At 44.1% G+C, this 12991-nt stretch overlaps 1 protein-coding gene across 1 annotated transcript; it reads right to left on the bottom strand.

Moving 5' to 3' along the window:
* Positions 1 to 299: 299 nt before the first annotated feature.
* On the bottom strand, positions 300 to 3479 carry LOC110590128 (protein FAM187B-like). Its single transcript, XM_021700860.1, has 2 exons — positions 2767 to 3479; positions 300 to 687 (listed from the first exon to the last, which is right to left on the bottom strand). The coding sequence occupies exons 1-2, from the start codon at positions 3477 to 3479 to the stop codon at positions 300 to 302; spliced, it is 1101 nt and encodes a 366-aa protein (XP_021556535.1).
* Between the last annotated feature and the right edge of the window lie 9512 nt (positions 3480 to 12991).

The following is a 12991-nucleotide window of genomic DNA, read 5'->3' as shown; positions in this document are numbered from 1 at the left end:
CTCCTGGTGAGGAACACAAGACTTGAGCCAGGCAACCAGAGTTTGCACAGGAGGACCCCCCCCGCGCCCCCCCACCGCCAGTCTCTAGACAGTAGTCTTGCCTCGGCTTCCCCATCTCTGAGATGGGGATTGCTAATGAGTTAACAGAGCAGGACCTGGAACAGGGAAGACTCGGCCTCAGCTGTAGCCGTGGGTCTGTCTTGTGCCCCTGCCCGCACCCCACCCCCAAGTGCCGTGGGAAGGACAGCTCAGGGATGAAGACAAGGGACACCAGGTGTCCTGGGCACCGAGGGGTCTCTTTATTTCACCAGCAGCACCCGGTCGCTTCTTTTGTCCTGGGAAGGATGGAAGAGCTTGAGCAGCTGTGCGAGCAGGCCCAGGACGATGCCCACCAGCAGCATCAGCTTGAGCCCCTTGAGGACGGACCTGGCCTTCCCCTTCCAGGCCTCCCTTGACTCCTGTTGTGGTCCGGCTTCCCTTTCCCTGAGGATCTCCGGCACATCCGGAAAGGGCTTGGGGTTGAAGTAAGCCACGAGTTCCTGCTTCACGAAGCACTTGTAAATGGCTGGCTCGAAGACCCGAAGCTGCCTGCCACCGTTGGTGGGTTCCAGAATGGTGCTTAAGTCCTGGTTGGAGAGCTGGCTCTGCCAGGTCAGGGGGATGTCGTTGATTTCCCAGAGGATGGGCCTGCAAAGGAGGACAAGGTGAGCTGCAGCAGCCCGGGGATGCATGGGAGACGGAGGTCTGGAAGGAGGTGGAGACGGCGGCACCCTCCACCCTGGGGAGCAGCCAACAGGGCACCCCCTCCAAGAGTGCGTGGGGAAGGCGGGGCCAGGCTGGCGGGGAGCTCGGAGCCCCACCCCGCCCTAAATGGGCAAGGGGCATAGGCCTCTAGCTTTTTGAGCCTCCGCTCCGTCGCCTGAAAACTGGGGGTGTGAAGACTGTACCCGCCTCACAGGGCTATTTGGAGGAATGAGCGAGAGACACTGCCTACGTGATTGCCCCGCACCCCCCACCCCTGCTCTCCCTGCCTGGCCTCATTCTCTCCACTCTCCCTCGCTCTCTCTCACTCTGCCCCAGCCGCACTGCCTCTGAAGCAGCCCTCCAACAAGGCTGGGCCCCATCCTGCCTCAGGGCCTTTGCCCCTCCCTCCGCAGGGAGTGCTCTCCCTCAGCACACAGGGCGCCCTCACCTTTCAGTCTTGGCAACTTCTCAGATGGCTTCCCTGCCCTCCGTATTTAAATGGATCCTCTCCTCCGCTCCCATCCCCGCCCCCCCGCCCCCATCACCCTCTAGAATACCGTATGTTTTATTCATAGGCATTTGCCCCCTCCCACATCCCCTTGTTCCCTTCCTGCCGGGGCCAGCAAGCCTGCAAAAAAAAAAAGAATAATATTAAAAAAAAAAAAAAAAAGATGAGGTCTGACTGAAGTGTCCCTGGGCTCTAAATCCAACATGACCTGTGTCCTTTTAAGAGAAGGACAGAAAGGGGTGCCTGGGTGGCTCAGTCGTTAAGCGTCTGCCTTCGGCTCAGGTCATGATCCCAGGGTCCTGGGATCGAGCCCCGCATCCGGCTCCCTGCTCATTGGGAAGCCTGCTTCTCCCTCTCCCACTCCCCCTGCTTGTGTTCCCTCTCTCGCTGTGTCTCTCTCTGTCAAATAAATAAAATCTTAAAAAAGAAAAAAGAAAAAAGAAAAGGACAGACACAGACACAAGCACACAGGAAAAAGGCCAAGTGATGACGGGCACACTGGGGGGACACGGCTGCAAGCCAGGGAAGGCCAAAGATTGCCCGCCACTCCCAGAAGCGAGGAGGAAGCAAGGACGGCTTCCACCCAGCATCTCAGAGGGCACAGGGCCCTGGTGAAGCTTTCACTTTGGACTTCTGGCGTCCAAAACTGTAAGAGACCACATTTCAGTTGTTTTAAGCCACTCAGTGCTTGGTATTTGGTGATGACAGCCCGAGGAAACTCATACAACCCCCATTCAACAGGCGGGGAGACTGAGGCCCAGAGAGAAGCCACAGGCCCAAAGTTACAAAGCTGGGAAGTGTGGAGACCAGGCCTGGCTGAATCCAGAGTCCAAGACATAAACCTCACATGGAATGCCACTCTACTCAGCTCCCTAGAGACGTGGCAACTCTTGAAGCCTCAGTGACCTCTCTTCTCTCTACACCCAGCATGGAGCCCAACGCAGGGCTTGAACTCACGGCCCTGAGATCAAGACCTGAGCTGAGATCAAGAGTCGGATGCTTAACTGGCTGAGCCGTCCAGGCGCCCCACCTCTCTTGATTCTTCTCTGGGGTTCCTGATGACTGGCACTTGGGAACTGCTTGTCTGGCAAATGACATGGAGCAGGTGTCCCAGGCTAGCTAGCAGGGGCTCATGTACTTTCCTGAACTGTGGGGGCTTTGTAGAGACTACGTGCTACTTTTATACTTAAAGGAGGAGGAAAAAAGGAGGAAGGGAGACAAAAGAGATTGTGGGAAAGAGAAGAGAAGTCACAGCGGGAATAAGGAAAAGAACACCAGACGGAGGTGGTGGGACCAGATTTGACAGAGCAGATGGCTGCAGAGGCCCCAAGAGGTTGCTCGGGCTCCCCCTTTGCAAGGGAGGGGCTGCCACAGGCCCGTGGGGGAAGGAGGGCGAGGGGGACCCCACGGCCAAGTGGGTAGGATTTAGGGTCACCATGGCTCCCCCTGGACAAGGACTGTGCCCCTCCGAGCTGTGGTTTCCCCATCTCTTAAATGGACGCCTGCAGAGTCACCTGTAGATAGAGCCCACGGGGCAGGTGAGCCACACAGATCCTGAATCCTCATTGATCTCAAAGTTGTCAAAGGTGACGTAATCCAATGTGGATATTTTACACGGGACCTGGCAGGCCTCCACCTGCATCTCGGGCTGCAAGCGGCTAGACCACAGCTTCAGATGTCCCAGGTAGAGCCAGCAGGGCATGGGCTCCTGCAGGGGCTCCTCGATGTAGCAGTAGCCCAGGCGCTTCCGCTCCCCCGGCTCCCCACAGCGGTTACAATCCTGCCAGGGATCCCACTGGGTGAAGATGAGCTCCTTACCACCCAGACTCAGGGTCTCGTTCGGCAGGGGCTTTTGGCCCAGGCCTTTGTGGGTAATATGCAGGGTGCTGACATCCTGGAAATCAATCTCGTACTGCACCACTTGGACGCCATTCTTGTCCCGGCAATGGTAGAAGCCCGTCTGGGAGGGCAACGGGTTTCGGATGAGAATGCCGACTTCAGGTATTATTTCGATGTTGGAAACACTGGAGACTTTGTCGGACCAGCTGGTCTTGTCTTGCAGGAAGAAGAAGTACCACTGTGCCCCAGAAGAGTTGCAGGGCAAAAAGATGTCATTGTCCGAGAGGAGGGCTTTTTGGCATTGCTTCTCGTTGGGACAGCTGAAGGAAGCGTGGGACCCCAGCAAGGGGACGGCGAGGCTGAGCAACAGCCACAGGGTGGTAAGCATGATGGACTGGGACTGTGGCAGTGGGCAGGGCACTACGCTGGCCATTGTGAAGTCACCCCTGAAACCCAGGCCCCAGTGAGGGTGAGGTGTCCTATGGGCCACAGCAGGGGTGTGTGAGGTCACAACCCCCATTTGACTGGCGACAATTTAACAACTCTATTTCATTTCTATTTCAAGTCCTCCACTCTGCTGGGATAGGAAGAAACTTAATTTGTCTCTTCAGGGTTTTCTCTACCATCCCCGGCTTTGGCATTCAAGTGTCACATGTGAGTATTTGATACATTTTTCTCTGAACACTGACTATGTTCTGGGCACGATTCTTAGTGGTGGGCGTGGAGAGGTGAATAAATCCTCTCTGGTTACCACTCTGACTTCCTATCCCAGCCACACTGGTCTCCCTGCCATCTCCTGAAAACATCAGGCAAGCAAAAGGCTCCTCCTGCCTCAGGACCTTTGCACACACTGGTCCCAGACTCTTTCCACAAATAGGGGCATGATTTAATTCATTTTAAACAAATAAATATTTTTCTCAGGTGTCTCCTTCCTAAACTTCTTCTCAGTCCTGAAATTAAAAATAATTATTGTGCAGGCTTGATCTGCCATCATTCACTCATTTCACAAATGTTTACTGAAGGCCTACCATGTGCTTGCTGGCCCTTCTTCTAATCACTGCTCTGAGCAGGTTAGATAAAGCCTCTTCCCCCCTGGGACTTACCTTCTGGTGGAAGAGAGAGATAATAAGCAAATATATAATACATAATAGCAGGTACAGTAGATTCTCCTTATTCACAGCAGTTATAACGGTTCTATAAAGTTGCTGAATTAGCAAATACTGAAACATTGTTCCTAGGAGAAATGCAGGCTTAAGGTCCTACAAGCCTTTGGTCATAACATTTTTGTCAACTGCTCAACACATAACCTTGCTTTATGTGTATTTTTCTTTAAAGGCCTCTTACTTAATATATATTGTTCATTCATTAACATTGCCTGAACAAAGCTTATCAAATACATGCATTTTCTCCGTAAGACACATCACGGCCTTCTTGTGCTTAGGGACACTGGCCAGGGCTTCAGCTCTGCTTGGGAGCCATTTTAAATAGCAGAATCAACAAAAAGTACAAAAATGCAACAACAACAAAAAATGGCCCTAAACAGACCATGAAACGGATACTTGTTAATAGTAGGAGAGCTGAAACCAGAAGGCAGTGTCATGGTGTTGGACCTTAGCTGGGAATGCGCATTGTTAGGTGGCTCAATTTTTTCCACCACTCTATGCATGTCTGCAGATGACTTTGAAACCACTGTGGGTATTGACCTGGGGGCTACAAATAAATTTTAGCGAGTAGGTGAATTCACAAGTATGGAATCCTCAAATAATGAGGATTACCCAATAATTGCTAAAGATAAGAGCAGGGAAATGGGGATAGAAAGTGAAGGGTTGGTATGTGGGTGTGAGCTATTTGAGGGAGGATGATCAGGCCTGTCTGAGCACTCGCTGAGGAGGTAAAGTTTCACAAACACTTGAATAAAGTGAGATAAAGAGCCACGTGGATATTTGAAGGAAGAATATTCCCAAGAGATGGCTAGACCCTGATATGGCTGCCATATTTAAAGGGCATAGAGGCCAGAGTGACTAGGAGTAGTGGATAAGGGGGAGAGTGGTGAGTGGGTGAGGTTAGAGGTTCACTTGGGTCTTTGCTAAGACATCCTGTCTTCCTCTCTCCCAGGCTCCTTATGGCTGGGGGCTCTGTTAGCCATGTCCCTGTCCCATGTGGGGACCTCTACAGGCTGTGTTTGGCATAAGCTGTACGCTTAGACTCTGGAACTGCTGCTTCTATGGCATTTTGCTGCCACCTTCATCCCAGGAGTGGGCCACACATCCCCTCTGTTCTCACATCTATTAAAACCATCTAGAGTTTTTGTCTCTTCTCAGGACCTTATAAAGTCCCTCTACCTGAGACACATTAACATCTACATTTCTGTTGCCTCCCCTCCATCTCCCTGCCTCTCTCTCTCTCCTCTGCCCGCCCAGGAATCTTTTCTAAACAAGTAAGCAAGGCTATGCGGAAACTGTGCAATACCCCACTTCTGATTTTCACATTGTCTAGGTGAGAAGTAACAAACTGGCTGGATCCAGCCTGAATAAATGTTTTCATTGGTCTCCCTAGGACGTTTTTAGAATATTTAAATCAGTGACCAACATGAAAAACCCAAGAGATTTCATATGAGAACCAGATTCCCTGCTATTCTTTAAATAGTGTGGGTAAGGTTTCTGCTTACTGCTACAACTGAGAAGCTTATATCAGACTAACACTCTTCCTAATAACAACTATAGACTTTAAGATAACTGTGATTAATATGTCCAGGAGATGACAAGATGAGGATTTTGAACCTATATAGAAGAATCAAATGGAAATACTAGAACTAAAAAATAAAATGTCTGACATTGAGAATTCACTAGAAAGGGTAGCAAGCTATTAAAACAACAGAAAAGAGGATTAAGAAAATAAAAGATGGGCCCACAGAAAAATATCTGAACTGAAGCATGCAAAAAAAAAAAAAAAGATAAGAAAATACAGAAAAGAGTGTAAGAGACATATATGACATGGTGAAAAGTTTTAACATTCATGTAAATGTAGACTCAGAAGCAAAGGAGAGACAGGAACATAAGTAATATTTTAAGACACTGAATGAAAACTTTCCAAAACTGATGAAAGACATCAAGCAACAAATTCAAGATGGCCTTCAAACCCCATGTAGGATAAATATAAATGAAGCCACACCTAGGCCCGTTATAGGAAAATGCTGCTGAAAACCAAAGAGGAAATAATAAAAATGGCCAGAGAGAAAAAGATACATGCTTTCAAAGTAACAATCATAAGACCCTACACTGACTTTTTAAAATTATTATTATTATTATTATTATTATTAAGTAGGCTCCACACCCAGCATGGAGCCCAATGCAGGGCTTGACAAAAACAGGAAGAAGGCCTAAATAATGAATACTAGTAATGAAAAAAGAGACATTACTACAGATCTTACAGGCATAAAAAGATAATCAGATGATATTAAAAACAACTTTTGGCCAAAACTTATAAAAATTTAGATAAAAAGGATAAATTCATTGAAAAACTTAACAGCACTGGCACAAGAAAAAATCTGAACTACTCTATATTTACAATGAAAGAAATTGAATCTGTAATTAAAAACCTATGCACAAAAAACCATCTAATGCCAGAAAGCTTTACCACTGAATTCTTCCAAATATTTCTTAACAATTAAGAAATGGCATCAATCTTTCAAAATCTTTCCAGAAATATAAAAAGATGAAACACTTTCAAACTTCTATGAGGCCTGCATCACCTTAATACCAAAACCATATAAGGTTATTACAACTAAGGAAAATATCAGGCCAATCTCTTTCATGAACAAGGATACAATATCCTAAACAAAATATTATCAAATTTCCTCCAATGATAAACAAAAAGAATAAATATCATGATCACATTGGGTTTATCCCAGGAAGGCAAGGTTGGGTTTACATATGAACACAATAAATGTAATTCACCATATTATCATGATAAAGGAGAAAAACCATATTATCATCTCAGGAGATGCAGAAAATGCATTTGATAAAATTCAACACTGGGCGCCTGGGTGGCTCAGTTGGTTAAGCGACTGCCTTCGGCTCAGGTCATGATCCTGGAGTCCCGGGATCGAGTCCCGCATCGGGCTCCCTGCTCGGCAGGGAGTTGGCTTCTCCCTCTGACCCTCCCCCCCCTCATGTGCTCTCTCTCTCAAATAAATAAATAAAATCTTTAAAAAACAAACAAACACACAAACACAAAAAAATTCAACACTCATTCATGGATCAAAACTTTTGGAAAACTAGGAATAAAAGGGAATTTTATTAATCTAATAGTTTTTCTATTAAAAACCTAGAGCAGTATTATATATATATATTTTTAAAGATTTTTATTTATTTATTAGAGAGAGAGAGTACAAGTAGGCAGAGAGGCAGGCAGAGGGAGAGGGAGAAGCAGGTTCCCTACTGAGCAGGGAGCCCAACGTGGGACTCGATCCCAGGACCCTGGGATCATGACCTGAGCCGAAGGCAGCCGCTTAACTGACTGAGCCACCCAGGCGCCCGAGCAGTATTATATTTACTAGTGAAATATTAAGGACAACATAAGCATGTCTGCCATCAGCTTCTCCACTCAGCATTTTACTGGAGGTAAGTGAATTTCGCAAAATAATTTGATACAAAGTCATATACAAATACCAAATACAGGGATGCCTGGGTGGCTCAGTTGGTTAAGTGTCTGTCTTTGGCTTAGGTCATGATCCTAGGGTCCTGGGATGGAGTCCTGCATTGGGCTCCTTGCTCAGCAGGGAGCCTGCTTCTCCCTCTGCCTGCCGCTCCCCCTGCTTGTGTGCTCTCTCTCTCTGACAAATAAATAAATAAGATCTTTAAAAAAAAAACCCAAATACCAAATATATTTTTATAGACCAACAACAAACAATTAGAAGATAAAATTTAAAAGTTACAATCTGTCTCTCTAGCTGCCCCTCCAGTGCTAACAGGCATGTGTCCCAGCCCTGCCCTCACCTGCAACCCTGCCAAAGCTGATGGGTGCACCCAGTCCTGTGCTCTCCCCCTGCCCCATGAAAGCTAGCAGGTACACACAGTTGACAGGGGATTCCCCTTGATTGCCTGGTTCTGGTGGCTGGTTGGGGTGTGTGTGTGTGTGAGAGTTTGTTTTTCTGGGTCCCATGGGACGGAAACAATTGGAGAGACGGTTCTTGGCAGGCTACTATCCCCAGGGCACTCCCCAGACAGCAAACACATCGCAGTCTTCCTGTGAAAAAGACCTATTTATTCATCCTAGAGTTTTAGCCTGAGGGCCAGGCTTCTAGTTTGCCACACATCTAGAGGTTATGAAGGAGTTCTCAGGGAATGTAGGCCAAGGGACACCAACTATGTGCTCTCCCTTGGTCTCAGTACAGTTTACTGTTACCTCCAAGAAAGGAGCTTATATACTCACCAGGAGCTCTGATTTTCACTACTCTCACACAAGGGACACCTGTAGATCACTTAGTCTAGAGGTCAGCAGGGTTTACAATTGCAGTACCATAGGACTATATAAATTTGCATAATTTGAAAGCTGTTGCCAGAGGGTCTGGTTTCCAATCAGCCAAAAACTAGGTGCTGACTGAGATTCTTCCCTTTGAAACTCTGACAGGTCTTGGCACACCCTCAACAACCGGGACCTATTGAGAATAAGTCAGGCTGCTTGGACAATCACAAAGGTATGAGAGAAAACCAAGAACTAGGACAAGGTTGAATGATAAAGGTTCATCTCCTACACAAGGTCATTCCTTCAAGACTGGGAGAGGTAACTGTTTCACCTAATACATAGGAACAAACATAGATAGTTGAGCAAGATGAGGAAACAGAAGAGTTTGTTCCAAATGAAGGAACAAGATAAAACTTCAGAAAAAAAAAAATAGAGATAATTAATTTACCTGATAAAGTAAGAGTTCAAAGTAATAATGGTCATAAAGATACTCAGGAGAAGAATGGATGAACACAGTGAGAACTTCAACCAAAAAAAATTAATTAATAAAATCTAAGAAAGTACCAAACAGAAGCCAGAGAAGTGTAAACAATAACTGAGCTGAAAATACACTACAGGGGCTAGAAAATACACTACAGCAGACTAGATAAAACAGAAGAAAAGATCAGTGATCTGGAAGACAGGGTAGTGGAACTCACACACAGAGCAGCAAAAAGGAAAAACAAAAGAATTTCAAAAAGTAAAGATAGCTTAAGGGACCTATAGGACAATATAAAACAGAATAACATTCACATTATAGGAGTCTCAGATGGAGAAGAGAGAAAGAGAAGGGAGAACACTTATTTGAAGAAATAATGGCTGAAAACTTCCCTAAACATACATCCAGATCCAGGAATCCCAGAGAGTTCCAAAAAAAAAAAAAAAAAAAAGATGAACCCAAAGAGATCCACACCAAGCACATTTATAACTACAATGTCAAAAGTTAAGAATAAAGAGAGAATCTTAAAAGCAGTGAGAGAAAAACAACTTGTTTCATACAAGGGGACCCCCCCCCCATAAGACTATCAGCAGATTTTTCAGCAGAAATGTTGCAGGACAGAAGGGAGTGGAAAAATATATTCAAAATGCTGAAATGAAAAAACTTCCAACCAAGAATACTCTACCTAGAAAGGTTATCATTTAGAACTGAAGAGAGAAACAAGTTTTCCAGACAAGCAGAAGTTAAAGAAGTTCATTGCCACTAAACCAGCCTATGAGAAATGTTAAAAGAACTTCCTTATGCTGAAAAGAAAGGGCACTAATTAGTAACAAGAAGTGAATGAAAGTAAAAATCTCACTGGTAAAGATAAATATATAGTAAAGGTAGTGGATTAATCACAAAGCTAGTATGAAGGTTAAAAGGCAAAATTAGCAAAAATAACTATACTCATAATAATTAGTTAAGGGATACACAAAAATAAAAAGATGTAGAATGTGATGTCAGAAACATAAAATGGAAGTAAAAATGCAGAGTTTTAGAATGTGTTCAACTGGGGCCCCTAGGTGGCTCAGTCAGTTAAGCATCTGCCTTCTGCTCAGGTCATGATCCCAGCATCCTGGGATCGAATCCTGCGTTGGGCTCCCTGCTCAGCAGGGATTCTGCTTCTCCCTCTCTCCCCATGTTCTCTCTCTCTCTCAAATAAATAAATAAATCGGAAAAAATTAAAAAAAAAAAAAGAATGTGTTCAACTTATCTTGCTATCACCTTAAAATAGACTATTACATATATAAGCCATTATATGTGAAGTTCATGGTAACCACAAAGCAAAAACCATATACTAGATACACAAAAGATGAGAAAGGAATCTAACCATAACACTAAAGAAAGTAATCAAACCACAAGGGAAGAGAGCAAGAGAAGAATAAAGAAACAGAGAGGAACTACAAAACAGCCAGAAAACAATTAACAAAATGGGAATAAATATATACCTATCAATAATTACTTTAAATCATTAAGTGGACTAAATTCTCCAGTCACAAGACATAAGGGTGCCTGAGTGGCTCAGTCAGTGAAGCATCCGACTCTTGATTTCAGCTCAGGTCATGATCTCAGGGTTGTGAGATCAAACCCTGTGTTGGGCTCTGCACTGGGAGTGGAGCCTGCTTAAGATTCTCTCTCCCTCACCTTCTGCCCTCCCCTGCTCTCTCCCTCTATATCTCTAAAAAAGAAAAAAAGACATAGAGTGGCTGCATGGATTTAAAAAAAGAAAAAAACCCAGACCCATTTATATGCTGCCTATAAGAGACTCACTTCAGATGTAAAGTTACACACAAACTGAAAGTGAGGGAATAAAAAAAGATGTTTCATGCAAATGAAAATAAACAAACAAAGGCTGGTAGCTATACTTATATCAAACAAAATAGATTTTATTTATTTATTTATTTTTAAAGATTATTTATTTATTTATTTGACAGAGAGAGAGACAGCAAGAGAGGGAACACAAGCAGGGGGAGTGGGGGAGGGAGAAGCAGACTCCCCACGGAGCAGGGAGCCCGATGCGGGGCTCGATCCCAGGACCCTGGGATCATAACCTGAGCCGAAGGCAGACGCTTATCGACTGAGCCACCCAGGCGCCTAACAAAATAGATTTTAAAATAAAGACTGGGACACCTGGGTGGCTCATGATCCCAAGGTCCTAGGATAGAGCACTGTGCTGGGCTCCCTGCTCAGTGGGAAGTCTGCTTCTCCCTCTCCCTCTCCCCACCCCCATGTTTGTGCTTTCTCTCTCTCAAATAAATAAAATATTTTTTTAAAAAGACTGCAATAAAAGAGAAAGATGGGCATTACATAATGATAAAGAGTTCAATACAACAAGATATAACATCTGTAAATATTAATGCCCTCAATATAGGAGCACCTAAATATGTAAAGCAAATATTAACAGGGAGAAACTGACAGTAAAACAATAGTAGGGGACTTTAATATGCTACTTACATCAATGGATTGATCATCCAGACAGAAAATCAATAAGGAAACATCAGCATTAAATGACACATTAGACAATATGGACTTAATCGATATATAACAGAACATTCCATCCAAAGCAGTAGAATACACATTCTTCTTAAGTGCACACAGAACATTCTCTAGGATAGATTAAACGTTAGGCCACAAAACAAGTCTCAATAAATTAAAGAGGATTGAAATCATATCAGGCAACTTTTCCAACTACAATAGTATGAAACTAGAAATCGATTACAAGAAGAAAACTGGAAAAAAAATCACAAATATGTAGAGATTAAACAACATGCTCCTGAACAATCAACGTGTCCATGAAGAAATGAAAGGAGAAATCAAAAACACCTTGAGACAAATGAAAATGGAAATACAACATACCAAAATCTATGGGATATAGAAAAAGCAGTTCTAAGAGGGAAGTTCATAGTGATACAAGTCTACCTCAAGAAAAAAGAAAAATCTCAAATAAGCAATCTAACTTTACACCCAAAGAAACTGAAAAAGAAGAACAAATGAAACCCAAAGTTAGTAGAAGGAAGGAACTAATAAAGTTCAGGGCAGAAAAAAATGAAATGGAAACTCAAAAGACAGTGGAAAAGATCAACATAATTAAGTGTTGGTTCTTTGAAAAGATAAACAAAACTGACAAACCTTTAGCTAGACTCACTAAAAAAAAGTGAAAGGGCTCAAATAAATAAAATCAGAAATGTAAGAGGAGAAGTTACAACTGATACCACAAAAATATAGAGGATCACAGGGCGCCTGGGTGGTATAGTCAGTTAAGCGTCTGACTCTTGGTTTTGGCTCAGGTAATGACCTCAGGGTTGTGAGATTGAGCCCCACATGGTGCTCCACACCCAGCGTGGAGTCTGCTGGAGATTCTCTGCCCCTCCCCCTCTGCCCCTCCCACCTGTGCACACTCTATCTCTCTAAAATAAATGAATAAATCTTTAAAATTTATATATAAAGGATCATAAGAGACTATTGTGAACAATTATATGCCAACAAATTGGACAACCAAGAAAAAACAGATAAACTTCTAGAAATATAAAATCTTCCAACACTGGATCATAAAGAAACAGAAAATCCAAAAAGACTGATTACTAGTATGGAGATTGAATCAGTAATCTAAAACCTCCAAAAAAACAAAAGTCTAGGACCAGACAGTTTCACTGGTGAATTCCACCAAACATTCAAAGAAGATTTAATACTTATCTTTCTCAAACTCTTGCAAAAAATTGTAGAGTAAGAAATGCTTTCAAACTTATTTTTAGGAGAAGAAGGAGAGGAGGGAGAAGGAGAGGGAGGAGGAAGAGGATGGAGGAGAAGGAGAAGAGAAGGGAAGGGAAGAAGAAAGGAAGGAAGGAAGGGGAGAAAGAGAAAGGAAGGAAGGAAGGAAGGAAGGAAGGAAGGAAGGAAGGAAGGAAGGAAGGAAG

The sequence above is a fragment of the Neomonachus schauinslandi genome, chromosome 16 (genome assembly GCF_002201575.2).
Source record: "Neomonachus schauinslandi chromosome 16, ASM220157v2, whole genome shotgun sequence".
Lineage (NCBI taxonomy): Eukaryota > Metazoa > Chordata > Mammalia > Carnivora > Phocidae > Neomonachus > Neomonachus schauinslandi.
This window is presented reverse-complemented; position numbering and strand designations above follow the sequence as displayed.